Raw genomic sequence first — 25,544 nt, forward strand, 5'->3', positions numbered from 1 at the left:
ATTATCCACATACCAACATCTCGCCTCTGTTGGTGCAGGCAGGGTGCAGCAGCCGCCCCGCTCAGACGTGATGTTTCAGCTCCAACGTAAATTATAAAAACTGACAAGAGCGCTCGAGACTTTGCTTCTGAGCGAATGTGACCATTTCCCATTTCCTGACAGTCCCCCCACAGACATCTTTTCTTGTGCGCTCTCCACAAGCAGAAGACCACCGACCCCCTTATGTGGCCATCTCACCACCACCACTAGCACCACCACCACCACCAACACGCAGTGAAGGATCCGAAGAAGCAGTCGCTCTGACCGGGGGTGAAGTAACAGGCTGCTGCTTTGGACAAACCAGGAGAAACTTTCCTCCCCTGGCTTGTGCACGGTGAACTGTGACCGCTGCTGTGTGGGCTTTTTGTGCACCGCCTCTCACTTTATTTCTACGTGGGTGAGCGGTGTGTGTGTGTTTGTGGCACCTCCCTGCTCCTCCGTACATCTACTTGCCCCTTGTACCTTACAGGCTGCACCATGTCTTGCTTCTTCACCTCCTGGGTATTGTAGTAAGAGCAGGATCCCGAGGTTTCTCCTCAAACCGGCTCCCCCCTTGTCTCGGTTGGACTTCGGACCGTGCGTCATGCGGCAACACCTGAAGCGCACCCCGGTGCCGTTGCTGGACCGCATGGTTGCTTTGTAACTGGATCTACTTTTTGGGGGGCAGAGGAGGGCATGCTCTCCTCATCTGTGGAGAACACTTGCAAAGAGGAGAAGAAAGTGGAAAGAGGCTGAGCAGCAGCGACAGAAGGAGGGAGAGATAATCTTACAGATTGTAATTTACTTGTAGATGTTCGATCAGGCCACGACTATGGGCGATGGGAGCCACCGCTGTGGACCCAATCCGCTGTGTTCCGACCGAATGGACACGAAATGCCGGGCTGAGATAGGAAGCCGGTCCCCGGTTCAGAGCTCCACCGATACCCCAGGGACATCCGCATCCACACCGACGTCCTCCAGCGAAGATGGACACGACAAACTTTTGGGAGTGGACCCTGACTACTGTCGGAGGATATTAGTGAGGGGTAAGTAGACAAACCTAAAAAAAAAAAACAACAAAAAAAAAAACGTGCGTAAATGCGGAATCTGTAAGTTTCAAAATATTTTTTAAAATGATCAGCATATTAGTCCAGAGCTATCCAAATCACAGCATCACAAATTACAATTATAAAATAAAGAAAGAATATCAAAAGTGTATATAAATGTGTAAATATTATATACATTTATAAAAATATGTATTCATGAAATTAGTGTACATCCATGTACAAGTGTTTAAATCACCAGAACCCTCCTAAACATTCAAAGTGCTCAACAATGCAGCAGCTGTTGTGCAGGCTGGACCACAAAAACCTTCTGTTGTGGTAACAATAGGCTACTTTCACTTCTGTGATACCTACGTGATTGTAGCGCCAGGTTACACCTGTAAATAAGAATGTAAAAAAAAATTAAATTAAATTCCAATATAATTTTTAATCACTAATTAAACTCGTCTTTGTACCAATTGTGCCGTTTGTGGCCAATCCTTTGTTCATGTGTAAATATAAAAAATTAAATAGATAAATAATCCAACAATTAAATGAAGTCCCGGTGAAACTTGGCTCTTATTTCTACCTCCAGTATTTAGTGTCATGCATGTGATGGCTTTTACTCCCTAACACTCCTGTTTATGTTTAGGGAAACAAAGGAAAAAAGCTCTAGAAAAAGTGTTAAGGATAATGAAGTGAAATGCACCCCTGAAGGCTCCTGTGTTACTTTTATCAACAAAAGAGCTCGATCAACAATCATTTTGAAGGTGGTGTGTGTGTGTGTGTGTGTGTGTTTGTTTGTCGGTGCTGATCCCCTTTTTGCGCTAACATTATGTTAATGAACACCACAATAATATTTAATTAAATATTCTGCTGAGTGCCCACGCCCTCCAGCAGGAGGCCACAAGTCTGTGAATGAACGGGGCAAAAAAAAAAGGAAAAAAATGATAATATGTCTGCAGTCAGAAAACACTCCTAGAAAGCAATTAAAAATATAGGTTGTCATTTGAGTTTATTTACATTTTTCTGTGATTACAAGCTGTTTTGGAGCCATGTAGTACATCTGAAAGGCCAAATATATTTATATTTAATTTATGTTTGCATGTTAAAGAATTAAATATTAAACTGTGCAGGAAATGTGTGTTTATATATGTGTGTTTCAGAAAAAACCTAAAGGGATTCAGTTTACAAAGAAAAAAAAAAGCAAAGAGCCTTTAAAAATCTTTAGGTCATTTAAGGTTATGTGCATTTAGGATACTTAAACTATTTCAGTACAATGAAGCCGGTTTGACCAAAATTAAGGTTTAGAAAATAAACTGCGAGGGTTATTTTTGAACTGTCAGTGTGAGTTGTCCTGTATGGACTGTATATTCCTAATTTACTAATGCTTTTCAAGAACAAAATGCCAGCAGCTGGCCTGGATCCCTTCCGTTCAGAACTCCGTATGGAAAATGGATAAATTAAAGCGCAGTTGCTATATTTGTTTCCATTGTTTGCATTGAAGCTGCACAGAATCAATATGTCGCCATACCAGATCTCGGTTATAGGCGAATAGTGTGGATATTATGGCTGGTTGCTGACTGCTTAGTTTTATCTTTTATTGAGCATGTAGTTGTGCAGTGTGTCCTGTGCAGTGAAGCGGCTCATTTACCCCCAAAACGGCAACATTAATGGAGTAATGACCAGTTTTGAATAGTTAAAATTGCGGAGAACGAAAATATGCTAATTTATTGCAAAGGAGAGACAACATAGGTGTGGTGCATACGTGAAAGTAATTAAAATGATTATAATTATATTTTTGTAATTGTAGCAACTGTAGGAATAGTAAGAATTTATATGTTATTGTTACAGATATATTACTAACTAGACGATTGAACTACTGCAATATTTTAAACGCTGTTCATTGCTGCTTTCCAACACATAAAAGTTCAGTTTTCCCACATGTCAAAAGATGGTTTTATTTTCTCTCTGTAAAAGTTTGTAAAATCTTCAGGAGCGTGTTTCTGGTCTGCAGCATCAATCATTAGTTTGTGTCCGTCATAGGGGGAGGACAGAGATCTGAGCCAGTTTGGGTTCAGGTACTGTTCAGTTTGTACTGAAACTGAGAAACTGAGTGTACTGAGCGTACTGAGCGCCTGCTCGGTCAGGATTTGTTTTGGAAGCTGAGGCTGGATGCCCGAGGCCGGGGTCATGGAGAGGTCAGCAGGTCTGCCTACAGCCGCTGGTTCCCTCCTCTGTGTGCAAATTATGTCAATGCAATCTGAGCTTTTATTATGTTCTGGAGCTCACAACTCAAACTGTATGGGTATGCCCCTGTAATATTAGTAAATTAGGGGAGTTGATAAACTCTACAGTGCAGAATTCATCAATTTAAAGCAAAATTGTTATGCGTGCGTAAAGATGGAGACCTCCCAGAAATGTTTCATTACGTAGCTCACGCCTGTACGGGCGTTACACTGATGATAAAAAACAAAACAAAAACAACAGTTTTTACTGTTTGTAGACCAACCTGCATCAGTTCTCATTCATTGCACGTTTTGTTTTTAATCATCCAAAATGTTTTGCTTACATCGCTCACATTATTATTATTATTATTATTATTATTATTATTATTATTATCATGATATTTTTTTGCCTCTATCGCTTTAAAAAAAGGAGCTTCAGATTTTACTCTCTTTGTTACTCTTGGCTTGTGGCCTTCCTATGGAAACTATATGGAGTTTCAGTTCAATCAGTTTTGTTTCATATTTAATTCAGGCCTCTTCATATTTTATTGCAGTGCATATTTTATGACTTCAAAACCATGGACAAAGAGAGGGTCTGGTCTGGCCATAGAAGTGATAAACCCTTACAAATATTCTTCCCTGTAGTGAAGCTACTCAAACCCGGATTTGAGGATTAAGGCAAAATAAAAATTGAACTATAAGGCGTAATTATTATTTATTAAATATTTGCAGTTACCTTAGTACCCTTATGACTGATGCTTCTTACCCAGGATAATTACCTTAATATTTAATATACTATATGGTATTTTTTAACCTTAAGTTTTGTCTTTCTTTTAAATTTGTCCTGATTTGTCAGGCAAAATTAGAAAACAACACAAGTGTTCAATATCTAAGCAGCCAATTCTGAACAAATGGACTCAGAGCAAGTAAATACCGATCAATGGATGGAAACAACTTAACCAAAATAAAATCCTAATAAAATACGCAATCACACTAATAACCCGAACCTAAACAAGCTTAACAGCTAAAGGAAACCAGTACCCAATTTATTGACAGGTTGTTCCACGAAACCACATACATACACTCATGTTGTTGATAATGACGCACAGTCCTTTTATTGGAAACATGAAACCTGAAGCTCCAGGCTACATCAAACACACCAAACCAGCCTGGAGTGAATTAAATTACACACAGAAATGAAACTGTGCCAATGAAACTATTCAACTCATAGGAAAACATTTGATTGTCCAGGATAGAGAGTTGATGTTTAGAGTCAGGCACAACAATTTATTTTTTTCTCTGTAGAGCACATATTTTCGGATAAAGGTTTTGGTCAATAAAATAAATCTGTAATCCTGTGTTGAATTGACTTTAATACTTCCGAGAACACAGGACGTACACCTGCACGTTTTGGCCACAGTGCAAATCTTAGCGCACCTGATGGTTTAAGTTTTATACAGCTTGAAACCAAATGACTTCTTAACACAATAGTCGACATTTGTGTGAATATCGCCCTTTTTAAAGGAAGTGTGGCCTATTCACAGGACATCACGGTGACAAAACGCTCATCCAGTTTGTGTCAAAGAAATACCGAAGAGCATCCATCCATTAGCCTATTGCTCTAGGCTAAGGGTTATGGACACTTAGAAGGCTTTGTTTACTCCAATAACACAAGTGAGTTTATCGGTTTCTGTTGCAGAAAACTGCTGACAAGTGGAAAATATAACTGTGACACTGTTTTTGTTGCGTTTCTCTGCTGGACAGACGCCAAAGGCACCATCCGGGAGATCGTCCTTCCGAAAGGCCTTGACCTGGACCGGCCCAAGCGCACACGGACCTCCTTCACGGCCGAGCAGCTGTACCGACTCGAGCTCGAGTTCCAGCGGTGCCAGTACGTCGTGGGCCGGGAGCGCACGGAGCTGGCCAGGCAGCTGAATCTGTCCGAAACACAGGTGAGACCGAGAGCGAGCAACCTCCAGTAGAGATTGTCACATTCCAATAAGAGTATTTTACTTGGTAACCACAGCTAAGATTCAAACATAAGGGGTCATTTATTAGGCTGTTTGATGATTATATTCCGTTTTACTTTCAGCGTCTAGGTTCAGGGTCGCCACAGCCGATCATTTTGTCCGAATGTTGATTTGGCACAATTCTTTTTTGTTTTGTTTTTATACGCCGGATTCCCTTCCTGACGCAACCCAGCCCAATTTCTACCGTGCTTGAGACCGGCGTTGCGTGGCTGTGGATAGGCTTTTGGGGGTTCAGTGTCTTGCCTCAGGTACACTACGACGTGTGGTCCGGCAGAGCGGGGCGCGAACCTCCGACCCTATCGTCGGTAGGCCACCACTCTACCATTGCCGCCCCGTTTATTCCGTTTAACTTAATAACACACCCCCCTAAAAACTTGTTTTCATTAAGCGTCATAGTTAAGCACAGGTGTGTAGAGGCCTTAATTGGCTCCTCAGCCAATCAGCAACCAGGAGTGGAAACCAGTAGCTGCCCCGCCCAAAGTGAAATCCACTAGGGTGGGGGGTGGGGGTTTCCAAAGCCACAATCAGGATAACGTTACAGTCCAACATGAAGGGTGCAGTTATTTTTACAAACATATGTGGACTAAACCAGCAGTGAACAGGAAGCTAAAGTACGGCCCTACATTTAATGAGTCTTTAACAGATCAGACTCATGTTTTATAATGTTCTACCCACATTTAGATAATTAAAAAATAAAAATATGAATAAAAACACATAATCTCTAACACAGGAAGCGTGACCCAAAATTCCACATTATCAGTCCGTCAAACAAATTCTTCGCCATGGGGCTTCTGGATTGTGAAGTTTCAGCATCTACGTGTATATGGCGTCAGAAAAATATTCAGTGCGTCATTGTTGCAACTAATTTGTTCCCTAACGAACATAAACGCGGCGCTCCTTTCTAGGTCACTTGGTTCAGTGTATCTAAAAAGTACAATAATAATACTTTCATGTTTGTAGTGCAGTAACAAAATCAGATTGTGCCCTTTTGCAGCGTGAAAAGAGTAAATCACATTTCGTCACACATCGACCTGTTGATGGACCCGGGCTCCTCTTACCCCTGCAGAAGTTTCATCTACCACGCGCGCTTCATTCGAATGTTCCTGCTGCGCCACGAGCCCAACCCCCCTGTTTGGGTTAGTTGAGGTGGTACAAGCACATAAACTCAATTCTTAGTTTTTTAGGCAAGTAAAGGTTCAATTACTTGCCTAAAAACACTTCACTACAAATAGAAGTACCACTTCGTTCTTTACAGTAAATTACCTGCACTAAAACCTATGTACTCAACGTACAAAGAAGACAATGTATTTTCACTAGTACTGAATTTGATGTTGTAGAAAAAATGGCAAAAAAGTTATAGTAATTAATGACAAATAAGGGCCCAAGTTACCTATCGACTTGGTTTGGGGGAAAAAAACGGCACAGCCACAAAGTTTGAACAGATTTTAATCAATTTGTCCTTTTTAAGGTTTTAAGTATTGACCTGTGGTTAAATAACATAATATAATGTATTAGTTAATTTGATTTTGTATTAAGATTGTACATATACAAAAAGTAACTTGTAACTATAATATAAAATAAATGTGGTAAAGTAAAAGTACAATCTTATCTGCTGAATTGTAGTAGAATAAAGGTAAATGTAGTCTTACATGAAAATAATGCACTAAGGTACAAGAACTGAAAAATGTACCTAAATATAGTAGCTACTTGAGTAAATGTACTTAGTTACTTACCACCTCTATTCATTACGTCATCACGCACGCATCCGCTCACAGACAGGCTCCATGTCAACAAAGCATATCTTCTCTAAGTAACTGTGTTTGTGTTGTTGTACAAATGTGTACAATAAAATAGATGCCTTTACAGTGTTTTACTCGTAATTCAGAGGAAGTTGTTTGAGATATTTGGACGCCGAAAACTAACTTGACACCTGCGAGGCCCACAGTGTACTTCTGTTACCTACTTTAAGCTGACACCCTAAACTTTTTGAGAACAGTGTTACATCTGTGAGCATCAGGGGGAGCTGTGGTATTCAGATTCTTTACATATCGGAATAAAAAAGAAAAGTAATGTCCATGTGTGCGCGCGCTTGTCCCACTCTCCCAACACGTCTGTGGATAAGTCTGAAAGGTTGGAGTAGCACAGGGAAATGTTAAAAAATAACTTAAAAATATATCGTCAATCAAAAGTAGGAAATATAACTAAAATTTAGCCTATATTTTTTCAGTGACAAAATTGTGTGAAAATAAACAACGGAAGACTGTTGTGTTTTGCAGACTCCACTTGGTCCAAACCACTTGTTGCAGGACACAACAATACACATGCAGAACATAAACGCACCTTCCCTGAAAACAGCAGCGATACAAGCACGCAAGTGGTGGGGTGGAGAAATGTGTGTGTGTGTGTGTGTGTGTGTGTGTGTGTGTGTGTGTGTGTGTGTACATGTGTTACTATATTTGTGAGGACCGAACTTAAAGGCTGAGGGCACTATGGCATCTCATCACTACTTCAAAGATCTTTTGGGCGTTAAGAATTGCTTTTATAGTTAAGGTGTTGATCGTTAAAGATATAAGGTAAAGGGCTTGGGTAAAAGGATAGAAAAGGTAACGTGTGTGTGTGTGGTTTTTGGGAGCACAGAGCAGCCACTGTGTCCCTCATTAGTGCTGACACTAGGGGTGTTAATGGGAGGGCCTCAGCTTCCTGCTGAACGCAGCCGTGTGAAAACTGCCTGACCTTCAAGTGAGAACAAAATGTAAATAATAAGTCTCCTTAGTAATGGCGTGAGATATTAATCCCATTGCACTGAAATTTCTTAATGCTGTGTTGCCATTGAAGCAGCTTTTAGGTGCGATTGAAAGGCTTTTAGTTGCATTATTGGAGTTTTCTTACTGATTATGCTTTTGTATGTTTTTAAGCAAATGCTCATTCAAGGCCAATCAGGCAAAACCGAAAGGAAAAGATGGAAGCTCTCAAAGTTTTAGGCCCCTTTTAAGCTTGAGGTGTTTTCTGGTTTTCAGGTGATTTACAGTGTTTGCTGATGTGCTACCCACGGTTTGACTTTCTCGTCCAATTAAAGGACGTCTGGGTATAAAAGCAGCTCTATCTAAGAAAAGAGCGTTTATGGCCTTTTTTTCCTCTTTTTTGCAGCCAGTATTCAGAGGAGAGACACGCTCCTATGGGCCTTTCTCCAGTCTACTAGTTTTAAATGTTTTTTATCGTGAGCTGAAAAACGTTATTTCTTTTGCTCGTTGGGTTTGTTAGTTTGCAAATGAGCCCGTGGGCTTGATTTCAATGCAACAAAAGGCCAGTAATTTTTAGATTTTCTTTTTCAGCACAAAGCGTTTTGTTTTTTGGAAAATCTTCTTCTATGCTTATTGGAATCCAAAACAATTATTTGGAACCTCTTAAAATGATGGCAACACGAATAAATCAGCGTTTTTGTTGTTTCTCCTCGTTGACTTTTAATAAACCCGACGCATTTACGTGTAATAGACCAAAGAAAGCTGTGACAGTTTTCTTTCAAATTTCGTTTACCGGTGCCAAACTCCCAGTCTTGCCCCTAATACAGCCTGGAGGCTTGCACTTGAATTTCAAACTCAATAAATAAACAGATAAATAAATAAGAAATCAGCTTGTGTTCCATTTAAATCACAAACAACTAGCCCTTTTAAAGCACTAATAAACGCAACAGGTCTCTCTTTCTGTGACACACATGAGGCCTATAGATTTTTATTAAGTTAATGTTTTACTTCAGATGCTCAAAGTGATCACACAGTGAGGCAACACACACACACACACACACACACACACACACACACACACACACACACACACAAAACACTCTAAGAGTAATTTCTAAAGATTATTGGAGCCGTGATTCACAAAGAAATTATTTGACGCACATGTCTCTAAACTATCTCGCCAAGGTGCTTCCAAGTGTTTCTGGCAGACGGATGAATAGCTTTTATGGCACCTTTACCTTAAAAATGACAAGTCCTTCTTTTTTAAAAAAAAAAAAAAAAGACATAGAAGACCTAATACAAAACCCATATCATTCAGGACTAATAGGAGTAAATATAAAAAATCCGATTATAAAATATCGATATACTGCTTTTTGGTCGTTAGTCAATTGCCCTTAAACGCATTATAGTTTTTTTCCATTAGGCTTTTGAAAAAATATGTAAACGCACAAATTTTAAAATTAATAATAATAATAATGAAGTTCCATCTCTTTGGGAAAAATAAATCGTGGAACATATATTTTAGTTTTTCTGACTCTGTCAATGAAACGCCGGCGTTGGAGAATTAAACCTCATTCCGATATCTGAGTCTTTTCACTCCGCCCACACACAAATGGAGAAACGTATTTTGGTATTGTAACAGCTACAGCATCGCGAGATGAAATCGGCAGCACTTCAGTGTAGTTAGTTCTCCGCTGTAACGCGTTACTGAGTAATTCGTTACCAGCTCAGAGCTGTGCCTTCATCCCGGTAGGTGTCTCCCCGCTACAGCATAACAAAGCAGGAGGGGGTCGCTCGCACACACGCACGCACGAACACACACACTCACAGAAACCCTGAACAGGAAAGCCCCTGCTTATTAGTTACTTTTATGATCAGTAGAAGACCTGGATGTTCATGAGCTCTAATTGTGAAAGTATTCTGTTTCATGTCTACATGTGGCAGATGCACAACACCAGAGTTAGATACTGTACAATTCCTCTCTCTCTCTCCGTAAGTCTATAAAGAAGATGACAATACAGATTTACTGGAATCTTAAGTTGTATTTTATAGTTTCTGTTTATGCAGTATTAAACTATCTGTGTGTATTTTTCAGAAAGAGAAAACCTCTTAAATTCATCTTCATGACCTGTGTTCCAACTGGAGGAGATTTCGGGTCACCATGTTGGGTGGTCACTTTAAGCTCCACCAGAGATCTGAGTGCATCTGACTTGTACACAGCCATTGTGTCGACCTGTTGGTGTTTGCAGCCCTTCCATGGAGGAGCTATAGATTTTATTGTCCCTGTGCTGCATTATTTCAATCACTATTAGTCTTGAATGTAAAACCAGGTGAACAGTTGTGGCCAAATGATTTGGTCCGATTTATTTAGTTATTATTTTGTCAGTGAAGCTATTTATTTTTGACATACAACTATCGACCAAAACATTAATACCATTGGGGCAATCGGACCCGTGTGCAGCTGCACAGCTCCATACGCAGTCTGTGCTGTGTGCTCTGACACATGTCGGTCATAGAGAGCAGAGCTAAATCTTTCCCACCCAGACCCCCTGTCCAGCACAACTTTATAGCGACCGTTATTAATGTTGTGGCTGACTGGTGTATTTCAGTTCAACTGTGTTTTAAATTTAAAGAAGTACTTTGCTAGTATAAAAGGGTGGTGCTGCAGTACTTATCAAAGGCCACTTTATAAGGTCTGCATGCACAATATGTAAGTATGTGTGGTTTGTGGCTGTGACCCCGGGTTAGTTTTTATATGTGTGTGTTTGTATTTCAATGTACAGTATGTGTGTGTGACTGCTTATGCCTGTGATTCAGAGTGAGCTTCATGTTAACACTTTCGGAGGCTCAGAGCAGCCAGCAGCAATCTCAGAGCTGAGATGCTGTGCCGGAGAGCTTTCAGTCCGTCAACAGGCTCTTAAGCTTCCTCATTTTAAACATCACCATCAGTGTGATTTTCTTTTTTTATCAGTTACTGATGCATTAAGTCTTACGCTGAATCCATCATTTGTCTGTGATTATGTCGATCGTGCCTGTTGCTAATACTAATTTCAGTTTTAAATCAACTGTTTAACTCAACTATCAAGAATATAGACACCTTCTAGAAAAGAGTACAGAAACATAAATAACTCTTGTCAAAGTTATAGTTAATAACAAGATGTCAAAGTTTGCTCAAGTTTTGATGCTGTTGCTTTGATTTTAGTGGCCCAGAAAAAGCGTGTGTGAAGGCCAGCAGAGACATGATAATTTTTTCTAATGAAAGCATTTACAGGTTATTGTCATGTAGCTGCTTAAGACACATTTCTCTTCAGGTACTCTATGATTTATTATTTTATATGATATGATTTAAGAACAGTGCCTACCTTAACATGAAGCAGCTGTCCTTCGACAGGTGCGTTAGTCATCTGCGATCAGTGTCATGCTTCCTTTCATGCTCTGCCTGTGGCCGTTTCTTTTACACAGACAATTTCTTGATCCCAAACAGCCTCAGGCACAGATGATGAGAGCTGTGAAAACTTTCAGGTGATGCTTCTTGTTGCTGGATTTTTTTTTTTAAACTTGTGGCTTGGAGGTTCTCTGTGAGATGTTGCTAGGTGATATTGTCCTGCTCACTCCTTTTTAGTCCTCTAGGATCTTTTTACAAGTTGTTTCAAAGATTTTCACCTGTCTTGAGATGGCCTCTATAAATAAAATGCATTCATTATGAGCACAGGTTAAAAGACCCAACAGAAAGACAGGCACTTTTAAAACTAGGTGACCCTCATCTGACTTCTTATGAAACCTGATAGTCTAAATTCACCATTAAGAAATTACTTCTGCTGCTTTTGAACATGTACATGGACGCATTTGTATAAAAGTATAGTGGTTACTTTGATGAGAAATACACACAGAGTTGATTTGGTCCACAAAACTGTGAAATAAATATCAAGAATATCTACTTGATTGACAAACATACAGATTCTGAACCAAATATTGTCCAGATGCATCTATCTCTGTTTCCCTCTGCAGACTGAGGAGACAAGATGACAAGTTCTGTTTGTTTGTGTGTCTACGTATGGTGAATGTCCTTGTTGTGCCATCATTGTTCTCCATGATGGCCCAGGCAGACAGTGTCTGGCCACTTGTCTGGGGCGTGGAGGACTCGACCATGACGCGCAGTGTGCAGATGTAGCAGAGAGTCGGCAGCACAGTGTGGGGATTGTCTAAACACTCAGAATGGAGAAAAAGATAGGAAGGAGACAGACACTTGCTTCTTTGTGCTTTCAGTTAAATTGTGTGGGCTTCGTGTTGTAAAGACACAAACTCTTTCCTCTGTGGTGACCTAAAGCAAGAGCATCATCCTCAGAGTGGGAACTTTTGTCCGACTCGAAGATGGTCAGGAAGAAACCCGTGAGGCTGATTATCTAATCAGTTGATTAGATAATCAGAAGAACATAATAGCAATTAAGTCTTAGTTGCCTTTGTCCTTAATCACTCTCTCATATCGAATCAACTTGTTTCATCAGCTTTTGGCAGAGTGAAGTGTGTATGCATGGAACAGGAATGGTGTAGTTTTCCAAACATATGGAGGAGAATGTAATCCTTCAACTGATGTGAAAACAAAACAAAAAAAACCCCAACAAAATTGGACACAAGAGGTTTTTACTTTGCTTCTCCCTGTCTCTGATACAAACACAAACACACTGAGTACCTCTGACCACAGGTTTCCAGACCAGTCAGTCGTGGTGAAAGGCTTTCCGTGCAACCACTTTGAGTCATTCGCCGGGCAAATGTGTAATGCAATTATACTGGTGGATTACTTGTGTGGGAGCTGACAAGCACCTGTCAGTGGACAGGGGATACAGCAGCACGCACAAACAAACGCTGACATATTTAGGTGAAAAATAAATACTTATAAGGAACTGAAGTAAAATTGTTCAAAGTAGTTTTTTCCAAGTGAAAGCAAAAGGGCTGTTTTTTTTAGCACAATATGAAACGTGAATGTAGTTTTTATAATATGATATTTATATACAAACAAAATGTTATTGATGGTTGATAGAGTATAAATTGGATTTTATTGAGGTACACGAGCAAAACTGTAATCTTGCTTGGTTAATCTATTTTGTGTTAACACATAATTATTTTCTTTGTTTAGTACTGTTTAAACTGTGCCCGTCCCATTAATTTCTAAATTTTAAACTCTACTTTATCATTTGGTAAATTTACTACTTTTAAGTATAAAACAACATAAGTCTGTAATATGTGGTGACAGCTGACAGAGACGCTTGTGAAAATGTACAAATCTGAAGTATACAAATATATTATTAGTGAAAAGTTTTAAGTAAAAAACAAAACAGAGTTTTTTAGAAACGCAAGTAGAAAAAAACATTATACTGTCTATTTCTATGTAAAGTTTTTTCCAACTTACTTTGTCTTTATCATTGAAAAGCTATGTGCTGTTGTAAAAACAAAAATTATTGATTAATTTGCAACTTTTTCAGACATAAATTAGATACTTGAAGCCCTGCATAATCACACAGTATGGTATGACTAATGAATATGATTTTTGCTATGCTATTAGTGAAGAAGCTTTTTGTGAGTTTTCAATATTCTATTTGTCTAGTTATTTTGTTTCTTTGTCTAGCTCTCTTAACGGGGTATGTGTTTCTTTATATATGCCCTACTTTTTATTAATTTAATAATTAATTAATTTGAAAAACATCTAACTAAATTAAGTGAAGTTAAAAGCACAAAACAAAAAATTTAAGCACAAATATCACAAATATACATTTGAGCAAATGTTTTGAGCTTATGTCACAAGTATCTTGCCACTGCTGCCGAAAATACGAACCACAACATTTTTTCAAATATCTTCACGGTGTATGCAAGAGCCTTTTAGTTTGGATGAGGAGACACCATAAAATTACCTTTTACGAGGGAAAAGAGAGAAACTTTCTGAGGACCAACGAAGAAGAGATGATGAAGATTTAAAAAAAAAACAACAACTACAAAAACAGGCAGCTGAACTGTGACGCATCTCCTGCTTCTAAGATTTCTGTGGCCTGCCTTCACTGGCTGCCAAAACAAAATCAAATATGATTCCTGACAAATGAAAACAATAAGAGTTTTGTTGGTTCAGTCTGGATTCTGAGCATCATGACACTTTGCGGTAAAAAAAACTCAACACTGGACATTTTTTTGGCCAGAGGTCATTCGTGTGAAAGCAAGAAAAGTCATGGACCACAGTTGAACTCCTGCTGATTTAATTTTTGGGGGAAAATGTGCGCAGAACATCAGTAGCATTACAGTAAGTGAAGGGTTGAGGCAGTTATGTTAACCTGGAGGGGTTCACCCGTGTGTGGGGAGAGAGGTGGTGAATGGATGGACAGGAGAGGGAGGAGCAGAGGGAGAAGCAGAGGGAGGGAGGGACTGAGGGAAAGAGGTGGGCCTCATAACAGTTCCAAGTGTTTTTGTGCTAAGAAGGATTAGACAGCCATATCTACCAACGATTCTTTAAGATGGGGTTAACCCCTGGCTGAACCTGGCCAAACATGTGCTGCAGAGATGGAGCACCAGATCAGGTTTATTTGGGTGGGGTAGGTGATTGGTGGCTGCGAGGTTTTAAGGTTTAGGGGTCAGGTGAAATGTGATGGTGGTGGTGATGAATTTGGCACAAGGTTGAAGGTATAAAGGTATGATGCAGGTGGAGCCTAAAAAAGGTTGGTGTAATGAGGAGGATGAGGGCAGTCAATTTGGTGGTGCACTGTATTTAGAAGGAGGAAGAAGAGTCCTCGTATGGAGGCACTGTAGAGACAGTTTTTGTCAGTGCATCAGCAGGATAGTGATGTACTTGACAGGCAGCAAGAATAATATGTGCCTTGGTTTTTCATCTTCACTGTGCAGCTAAAATTTTATAAACACAGGTAACTATGGAGCAGTGCAACAAACTTTGATAGTTCACACATTTCATATATATCATCGCTGTGACTGTCTATAATTTTACAAAACACTCCACAATACCAGAAGATAATTAGAGAGGAGAAACGTTAGTTTACCACAGTGCTTCACAATAAAAGCATGTAAGACAAAATATCAAAGGCACAACAATAACAAAACAACTGAATGGAAATAACACATAGCACAAAAGCAGAAACACCAGTAAAAGACATTTTTTAAAATGTCAGTGGCATTTTTCTCAGACATTTTAGTGTTTACTTAAAGAAAATTTGCGATATATAAGATAACCAGCGTGTGTCTGTGTGAGGCTACCACCTGTTTGTATAGGGGCTTATTAAAGTAAACATTAATCAAAAAATGCCACATAAATACAAATTTTCTGCAGGTTTAGTTTAAAATACAGTCGTTGTAACTGTAGTAACAGTACTAGTTTCATTATTAAAACCTGGAGCACGTCTGAAAAAAGCCTGATGTGTTGACCCATGCTAGATGTTACATGTAGTTGAGCATCCCCTGGTACGCTACATGCGGTTTAATGTCTGCTGGTCCGCCATGTACAGTCTCCATGGAAAAGAGTTTTCATTGTGTGGTGTGGCTCAGGAGGTCTGATTGGGGTCACAGTGGGAGCACCGAGCTGCTGGAGGGGTCATGGAAAGTGTGAAAGACAATCACTAAGCGTCCTTCCTAAAGACTTTACTGTCACAATCATGCATTTCCCTTTGTGTTATCAGCATTATACAGTGAGACAGCAGAGTGTGTTTTATCATTTAATATGTTAATGCATAGCTCAGTTCAGCTTCATTGTAACAGAAAAGCAGAATAATGTAATTCTCATCATTACGTTGGCAGACTTATTATCAGAGCTGATTTATTGGGCACTTGATGCCTGGTTGATCTCTACACTGGGTTTTGATCTGGGTTAACCTTTCTACCTCTGCCGCAGTTTTCCTGCTCCAATTGTCTGAAATCTACTCCCCTGGCCTAATTTGTCAGTTCCTGAATTCCCCTGAATTTACCCAGGCTTTCATTTTCGTCACTTACCTTTTGTTTTTATTGCCTTTTGTGTCTCTTGTCTTGTTATGTCCCACAGCTGTGGATGTGCGTCAGGAGCTTCTTCTGTTTCATGTTATTTCCAGTTGAAACAGGATATTGGGTGGTACAGTAACAAGAGGAGGGGATCTTTGACATGTAAACCAGTTAAATGAAAGACATTGTTGGTATATGTGGAAATGAGAGGCTTTTCAAACATCTGCACTTCTACAATAAATATTGTCTTGCTGCATTTTGACATATTTACAAACACAAGTAAAAGAGGGGCCTGGTGGATCAGTGGTAGAGCATTGGGTTGGAAAACAGAAGGCCACGGGTCTGAATCCCACCCCACCAGTTGTGCCCTGCCCAGCCACCAAGGGCGACCCTGGTGCCAGTACTGAGCCCGGATAAAATGGGAGAGATACTCTTACAAATACAACAGAAATATGAACGATGGAGATCTTTAGGTACTCAGAGTCTTAATCTCAATACTTAAGCAATAGTTTGATTTGTTTTTGTGAATATACACAAAACCACAGCTAGTTTTTAGGACACAATGTACAGTACATGTATAGGTAAATCAACACCTGTTTTTCCTTTTCAATCCCAAGAAGAGACCAAAACCATGATGATCCAACAGAAGTATTAGCATATCCAAATCCTAATGTGCTGTAGTAAAACACACCAGTGAGACACTTCATGACATGTCTATTATGGTGAAGTTGGACGCTCAAAATGAATCCGTGACTGAAAATAGTCCCCAACAAATGCACGTTTTACTCCAGTTTGAGTAATATTTGCTACACTGAAGTATCCAGCAGTGTGAGCGTTGATTTTTAAACATGAAACAATAGATTGTTTCATACTTAACAATTTACTTTTATACCAAACAATATATTTTCCAGTGTTTTGTGCTTGAGAGACAGACTGTGCATGCATTGTTGGTTTTTGACTTTAATGAACACGTTGGCAGTAAGAAAATACGAATCACCAATGGGCTTTCCTTTGATCAAGAGATATTTACTAAACAGGGGATATTTACTGTTTAAGGTGCACCATTCTTTGTAATGACATCGCAACTAATTTACCTTCCCGTTGTCCTGCTTCCATCAGTTAGAACATCCGTTCTTCTGCCAGGTTTTGCCAACCTTACTTCAGTCCTGACCTCTTCACCCGGGCTCTAGCCATGCCCGACCTCGCCCTGTATGCAGAGGGTGAGGCTGGGGCCAAATGCAGGTCATGCTAGATCCAGATCTCCCTTGGTAAGCTCTGCCCCCGCTCTGAACCCTGGATCCCATTAAAAAGGATTTACATCCAATAGTGTAGATGTACCAAAGGCAGCTTTGCTTTCTTCTCTTCTCATCATTTCCCCCTCTAATAAAATCCCTGTAAAACACTAGCAACGTTTTTTTTCTATCCTGTTTTTTTCCTGGCAATAGATAGGAGGACTGTAATGTGAACAGTAGACTTGACCACACCCACAGCATGGGGATAAAGGGAAGGGATTGGTCGAGGGTTTCATCTGTACTGAAAGCCTTTTATGTGATGTGTGTGTTTGGCGGGCGATGGCGCATGAGTAAAATACCAAGAAAGATCTTAGAGAGGCAGCATGAGAGCTAACGAGGAAGAAATCTAGACTGAGCAAGACAAGCAGAAACAGCTACATGGATTGTTTCTGCTGCTTATCCCACCCTCATGTCATCTCCCCCCAACGTCTTCTCTTTTATCTCCATCTGCACCATCTCTTCCTCTGTGCCTCTTGTGGGTCTTTGCAGTAATACTTTGCTGGCGTCAGTATTCCTCCCTGAGCTGTGGGATCCTCTCCGATCCCATTATTTGTGTCGTGGTCAGTAGCTGAGGCTATGATCTCACTTGCTCCAGCTGCACGCTGAGCCTGCCTTGACAGCACAGTGATACTGTAGTTAATACCAGTCGGGCCTGATCACCTCCACACGATCAACAACTACATTTGGCACAGCTCTGTGTGTCAATCGTAGCTGGAGGAAACACAAGCTGGTGTCAGCTGAAGAAAACTTGGATGGAGAATTCTGCAGTTGTGATACTTTCCGCAGGAAACAGTGAAAGAATTAACTAATCTTCAAATGTTTTATGAAAACTTAGGGTCTTAGGGTCCAGGAGGTCCTTGACCTGCTCAGAGATGATACTTACTGTGTGTTTGTGCGTGTGTGTGTGTGTGTGAGACTGGTGCGTGTTCAGTTCACGTGACGTGTGTGTGTGTGTGTGTGTGTGTGTGTGTGTGTGTGTATATGGGCACTCACTAAGTCCTAACATCTGTGCATTGTATCTTCAACTTTACACGTGATTCTTGTCTATGTGTGTCATTGGGCTGTTGTGCAACTAAACAACTGGTTATAAAACAGTTTTTTATTAAATTACAGGCTTATGCATTTACAGGAGTTTCCTTTAAGTCATCTGCTGCCAATCCAGACTTATCGGGGATTAGACTACCTTATTTCTAAGAAAAATCAGGAATGTTCTGATGCAAAGTTGGTCGTGTCTGTAAATAAACTCGCCTGGTACAAATGTAATGACAGTGGTTTCACTGTGGTTAAGTTTCAGCCATTCAGTCTGTTAAAAAAAATAGATTACTTGAGCCAGTTTATCAAACCCTCCCTCCTACAGCAAATCTCACCGTATCTTTAACAACTATGTGTCTTTTAAAACTCTCCGAACGATGCGCATGGCTTTGAGGACTATCTCTGTGCCGCTCCACCATTAGCTCCAGCTTGTCCGCAGACAGACATTTGTTAAAGCTACACTGAGCGCCATCAGTTTAACGTGGTGGACAAAGCCCTGCAAGAGTTCACCAATAAGCTTGGTAGTACATTATGAACACGAAATGAATGCACCATAAACAAAACTGGCATGAAATCAGTGACATTAGTTGCGTGACCTTAAGCACATAGACGACTTCTGGTTTTGAGTTGATGGTGCAGGATGATGACTTTGTAAAGTTTTCTAGCCTTTATTTTTGATTTCCTGTATTTTACCACTGACAGTGTGCATTGGACAAAAATGTAAAACTTTATTGCTGGTTGTGTTGTTGCAGGTCAAGGTGTGGTTCCAAAACCGCAGGACCAAACAGAAAAAAGACACCACCAAGGATTCAGACAAACGCTCCTCTACCACATCTGAGTCTTTGGCCACCTGTAACATCCTACGCCTCCTGGAGCAGGGACGCCTCCTGTCAGGCCCTGCTCCTCCACCCAACTCTCTCTTAGGGCCTCCATCTCACCCAGCAAATGGCTCTTTGCTGAACAGCCCAGGTGGAGGCTCTTCCACCTCTCCTGGGATCAGCAGCAGCACCCCCCCCAGCTCTCTACCAGGTGGGACTTTTGGACTGTCGCTGGGTGGCACACCACCCTCACCGCGGCTGGGCGTCCCACCACCACACTCCTTTTGCTTCACCATGCCGCTTCTAGGGGGCACTCATCATGAACTGACATCCACCTATGGATGTGGTTCTTCAGCTTTTGAGCCGTACATGCGGCTGGACAGGAAAGAGGCAGATCTCGGAGGGAAGAAGACAGTTTCTTAAGTAACGTAGCCGTCTTTGAGGACACCAGCAGAGTTGTCTTTTCTCCTCAGTGTCACACCCTGCTGCCTGTTTGACTTTTGTGTGGCTGCAGTCAGGAGAAAGAAATCTCCCTGAATCATGACAAATGTGAAAGAGGAAAAGACCAGGTTGTTTGTGGCACCATTTTGTGCTGCAGCACAGTTTAACACCTTGACACAAAATGGTGAAAAGGACGTGATGTGATGGAGACTGTCCCACATAAAAAAAAAAAAGAAAAAAAAGAAAAAACGTGCAAAAATGCTTTGTGTGTATTTTGTGTGGATCGGACAGACAGATGGTTTTTATCACCACTCTCTTGGCAGTGGTTTTAAGTGACTTTTCACTTTTTGTCCAGTGAGTTTGTATGTGTGATTTTTCTCTCTATACAGGCCTTCATTTACTGTTCAGGAACAAAATATATATATATATATATATATATATACAGTATATACTTGACATGAATAGCTCAGACTGAATCTGAATGAGAAGAGTGGTATTTCAAAAAGAGCAGTTTGTACACATTTGGGTACATATTTCGGTACAAGTGACCATGTTTAATTTTAGTTTATGTGCTATCACAATATGGAAGAAAAACGAAAAAAAAAAAAGAATCGTAGCATTTTAATATCAGTCTGTTTGATGTCCAGCAGTAGATTTTGTAAATTCTTTATTTGGTTGTGTTTGTGTAAGAAATAATGTGTAGTACGATCTGGACCAATTGTGCAAAGTCACATATCCAGATCTGATAGATTAATATAAAAGAACAAGAGAAGACAGAAGGGGAGCTGGTTAGACTCTGCCAAAGCATTTATAGAGAAAGCTTTGGATGTGAAACACTTGTGTCCTGACTGAAGCACGTCAAGTTCAGGCTGGAAAAAACTTATAACCCATGTTAACTTTGCGATATTTGGTTCACATGTATCACAGTTTCCCTATCATTAATCATCTAAAAGACACTTGTTCCGTAAATCTGACTCAGTTTTCGGGCATTTTATATTTACGGGAACACATCTGTGTAGGCTGGAGATGAATGATGTACATGGGACTAAAGTTGCAACGATTACTTGAGTAGTTACTCGACTGATAACTGTTGGTTGTGTTTTCAGTCAGTTTTTAATCAGAATTACCAAACACTCCCAGGTTTCAGCTTCTCATATGTGGAAATTTACTCATTTCCATTGTCATCAGTATAACGTATAACTTGAAGACATCACAAGGCCTCTGACAACTGTGATTTAGTGGAACTAACTGAAGTTGGGACAAATATGTACTAAGACCAATTCATGACACCAGTAGAATTTGCTGCTCTTTTAGCCCAACACTGTTATTTTACTTTGCAATATCACAATGTTATCAACAGTAAGGTCTTTTTTTTATCCATAATCACAAAAGGAAAAAAAAGTGTTTAACTGTGTGGATGTGTTTAGGAATCACTAAGCTGCAGCATCACTGCAAAGTTTTTTTTTTTTTAAAGCTTTTAAGTACTTTATTTCTCCTTAAACAAGTATTTTGTGTTTGCACCATGTTTCCTGTTGCAATGTTTCATGATGACACTTAGCTCCTCCTTCTGTTCACCTTGGCCCGTCCTAAACAAACACTTTTCTCCTGCTCACCCCTCATTAAAAGCACTTTATGTTTGAGGGTTTTTGTACGACCTCAAAGATTTTCTTAGTTATTTCCCCCCAGACAAGCAGTTTTCTTTACATTACATTTTTAAATGAATTGATTTGCACCTAAATTGACCTCAAGATTGGAAACCTCCTCATTTCAGACAAACTTTGCTTGTGGTTTTTGAATATGTTAATGCACGACTAAAGGTTGAAAGAAACAAAAGAGTAAGAATCAGCTGTAGTATTTTTCTCTGCCCCCCCCCACCCATATCACGCCACACATCCAGGTTTTCTTGTTGTTCTCAGAAAACCAAAACACACCTTTATATTCTAACTGATTGCCTTCAGTTTGTCCATGTCAGATTATTAGCCCCCTTTCTGTTTGATACCTCTCATTTTACCTTTTTTCCCCTGTCTTTCTATTCATTTCCAGGTGTCGTCTCTTTGTGAGGGTTAATACATTTTTCTTTATCCCTTTATTTCGCTCCTGCTGAAGGGGAATCGACATCTATTAAAAAAAAAACGAGCACTCCAATGACATCCATTCAAAAAGGTGCTTTTCAAGTAAAGACCAGGCTATGTCTAAAACAGGCAAGCCCATTTCCAGCTGCAGACACATTTCTTGTGGAGTTCACAGAAAGGTTCTAACCTCAGCTCATGAAAACTCCCAGTCTGTTGGCTCTCGGGGCCTTTTTGCACCCCTGTAGCGTTGGCTGGTAGCTGCTGTTGATGTTGTTGTGTTCAGACCCCAGCAGTGCTTCAAAAATCCCGTTATCTACTCACGGCTGTTTGCAGCACTGCACCTGTGCATTTGTTGAACACAGTATTATTTTCTATAAGCACCATCTATAATTTACGCTCTGTCGCTCAGAGAGATAGAGCTCAGAGGTCAGGAGGCTTGCCTCTCATGTAAAGGTCTGTGTAGCCTTTCATGAACTCTGTTTTTCTTTATTTCCATTCTTTGCTGAGATGTAAGATGCGCATTATGATGCATGTCATTGTAGGTAAATAAGCTCCTAATTAACAACCTTGGAGCGGGTCTCATTTATATCACATGAAAGCAATGATCAGATATATTAAAGAAGCTGTTTGTGGTTGAGTGGCTACAAATCTCATACTCCATCATTCAGCGTCAGCCCTGGCTCCTCATTTTCTCACTGTACGGTGGCATTTTGTAATATAAATCTGCAGTTATTGTATCGTGTGCTCAGAATGAAGGATTCAGCTCAAGGGAAGTGAGAAACCACTTTTAGGCAACAGAAAAAAAGCCTTGCATCAGCCTTCTGTTTGTAGTTTTGCTTTCTTCAGCTTCTTTTCCAGGCAGTATCTTCTCACCACAGCAGAGTGAAAGCGTTGCTTTGTTTGCGTGCAATCTGTGACATCTCGCACTTGTTTAAGTAATACCACAATTTTTCAGAGACATTAAATGTCTTTTATGGCTCTTGCTGCTGCATCATGATTTTCTTGATGTATCAAGTCCTTTTTTGTGTGAGATTGTGTGAAAATGTTCCTTAATTTTAAAAACAAACTTCATGGTTTTCTTTTTCTTTATGCACAGCCAAGGTCCGGCATAGGCCATAATGTCTTTTGATGAGCAGTAATTGTTACTTATGTCAAGCTAATGTCACCAGCTACTACTTATGATGAATAAACATATGTACATAGATATAAATTTATATATATAACTTTATATATATATAAATGGGTCTTTGCACATGTTATCTCCATGTCCACGCCATGTGACTTCAACATGAAAAACAAAATGCGAAAGAAGGTTCAGAAAAAACTTTATATATGCTTTACAGTTCTTTGTCTCATTAACATTTTGCACTTATTTAAAGAGGCTTACTTCTGTTTCTGCGCTGACAGAGCTGTTTTCACGCTCAGTCGAGATACTGTACAATATGTATATGTATTTTTATTCATATGCATATAAATATATGTCTATGTAATTTGGCTCTCGTGTTGTGTTTCCTTCATCCACCTGCCTCAAAGCCACAAAAGCTAAACTCCAACATGCACGTGTGGGCAGTTTTATCTAAACTTAATCAAGGAAATAAAAAGTTATTTTACCATTTCTTACATTTATAACGGTGCAGGGATGTTTGTGAAACTATTTGAGAAACGCTGTTCATATCAAAACTGCATTTAAAGGACTATTCAGTGAAAATATGAGATTCTCTTTACACAATCTACAAACATGTCAGAGCTCTTTCTATACACACTGCGGATTTTGGGCGATTCTATCTTTGCTTGTTCGTAGGTTTATTAAAAACCTTGACTTCTTTGTCCTCTCCATCAGTGTGGCATAAGCATCAAGGCAGTGGACATTTCATGTTTTCAGGTCTTTCTGTGCAAACATTACCTTCAAATACTTTAATTTGGGTTTGGTTTGGATGGTGGCACACAAAGCCTGAATTGACATGCCCTTGGGACATTAATTGGTTTAAAATATGAGAATATACTTCATAAAATGTGGAATGACTCAGAGTGGTTTTATTCCCGCCTGTAAGAAATTAATCTGATATTTTCATGGTAAAAAATATCTTATAAGCAAAAACTGTGGAAGAACAGCATGTTGTTTTGAAGGACAGTTGGCGAAACTTTAAATTACTACACATAAAGTAATCACAGTCTGTGTGATTACTTTAAACTAAAGTTTTTATTCATTGGGATTAATAAAGTGTCTATCAATATATTGAATTTTGCTTAGCATTAAACATTTAAAGTTTTTTTTGATACTGAGGAGGAGAGGATCCTCATGGGGTGTGGGATTATGTTTTGAGCCCTGCCAATGTCTGACCAGTGTGGAGTATTTAGCTTTTTCCATCTTTTCTGACCGACTGAAAAGTCTTTGTAACTCATAGCTGTCACTGTGATGCCTGTTGAAACCCATATATGTACATATACTTTTTTCTATTGGTCACAATTCTTGTTTTGCTTCACTGTTTCCTTTTTACCTTTAGGAAGCCAAAATAAAGACAGGAAACACGGGTGGAGGGAGAGGGGTGGGACATGTAGCAAATGTTCTCAGGCAGGAGTCAAACCGACTACACAGTAGAATAACACATGCTTCACTGGATGCACCGTTTTAAGATACAACGTAATCTCTGGGATTTTTAAACATTAACAACGCTGAACACAATCTCATACAGTAGCAGTGACAACCAGTGTTTGCCTGGAACATGAATAAATGCTGTAACTAGCAGATAGAAATTTGTTAAATTATTAATTATCTTTTAAAATCCCAGCTAATTATTATCAAATCATTGTTCATAAGAGAGCTTATAATTTAACAATGTGTCTTTCTCATCCTTCCAACAGTTGTCTGTTTTGTTCCCAGTTGTTTCTATATTTTGTATTTTGTACTATGTCACTTTTTTTTTCACATAGTTTTCTTGTAATTATGTGCCAGAAGTTAAAAAACAGACCCAGTTATATGACTGACTGTGTCCAGAAAGTTAAACATTTAAAAAATGAACACATCAGAACACATTACCGATGAAGTTTATTCAGGAGGTTAATCACATCTGGATCATTTCTAACCAAACTCTTACCAATCACATGTCAAATGAAAAAGAATCTGCAATGAAGGAACAGGACATGTAACCTTACAAAGTTGTAAAGGTAACACACTTCGTATGTCCCCCTATTAGCCCAGACGTCAGCATGGGGCACTTCTCCAAGCTGGGACAATTGACCTGCAGGGTGCCAATTATAGTGATTGGCACCTTTATTTGAGCAAGAAAGAGGCGAGAGGGCCAGCAGAAAGGAGGCCAGATGGGTGGCCTGCTTTAGGGGTGGGGAGCAGATCAGGGAGGGGACGGCCAGAAGGAACTGCCCTGCAGAAGAGGAACAAACCATGGTGGTAAACAGCAACAGGACTCAACTAATTGGGTTTTTATTGCTGTTTTAATTGGTAATCTCTAATCACGTGATGTATAGGCCAGTAAAATAAAGACATGGCTTCAGGTTTGTGTGTGTGCACAACAATAGAAACACTGAGCAATATCCCTGAAACTAAAAATGAAACAATACACACACTTAAAGCAGAGGTACTAACACTTTATTTTAAAGATTTTAGGACATATATATATATAACAGTAATTTAATAGGAATGTTCTCTGTTCTTTGTAAAATCCACAATTTTTTACTTATTATATATTAATAATAATAATATAAAGTTCTACATTTATAAAGAGTAAAAGTTAACAAACAGCAGTGAACAATAGCTGGATTTTCATTTGAGGAAATGTTTTTGGAAATTAAAAAAATGTTTGGAGCCTTAATAAAACTGACTAAACTCTGATATGACGATGACCTTTGTCT

At 39.6% G+C, this 25,544-nt stretch overlaps 1 protein-coding gene across 1 annotated transcript; it reads left to right on the plus strand.

Annotated features, from left to right (window-relative positions):
• On the plus strand, positions 1-23,827 carry vax2 (ventral anterior homeobox 2). The gene is made up of 3 exons (XM_067525409.1): positions 1-1,064; positions 5,054-5,241; positions 19,099-23,827. The coding sequence occupies exons 1-3, from the start codon at positions 830-832 to the stop codon at positions 19,585-19,587; spliced, it is 912 nt and encodes a 303-aa protein (XP_067381510.1). The 5' UTR covers positions 1-829; the 3' UTR covers positions 19,588-23,827.
• The last annotated feature ends 1,717 nt before the right edge of the window (positions 23,828-25,544 follow it).

This window comes from Channa argus, chromosome 12 (assembly GCF_033026475.1).
Source record: "Channa argus isolate prfri chromosome 12, Channa argus male v1.0, whole genome shotgun sequence".
Lineage (NCBI taxonomy): Eukaryota > Metazoa > Chordata > Actinopteri > Anabantiformes > Channidae > Channa > Channa argus.

Bases quoted from the DNA above. Each gene is read 5' to 3' on its own strand.
- vax2 (XM_067525409.1), top strand. From the start codon at position 830: ATGTTCGATCAGGCCACGACTATGGGCGATGGGAGCCACCGCTGTGGA. The intron at 1,065-5,053 runs GTAAGTAGACAA...TCTGCTGGACAG, and splicing joins TCGGAGGATATTAGTGAGGG to ACGCCAAAGGCACCATCCGG. The intron at 5,242-19,098 runs GTGAGACCGAGA...GTGTTGTTGCAG, and splicing joins TGAATCTGTCCGAAACACAG to GTCAAGGTGTGGTTCCAAAA.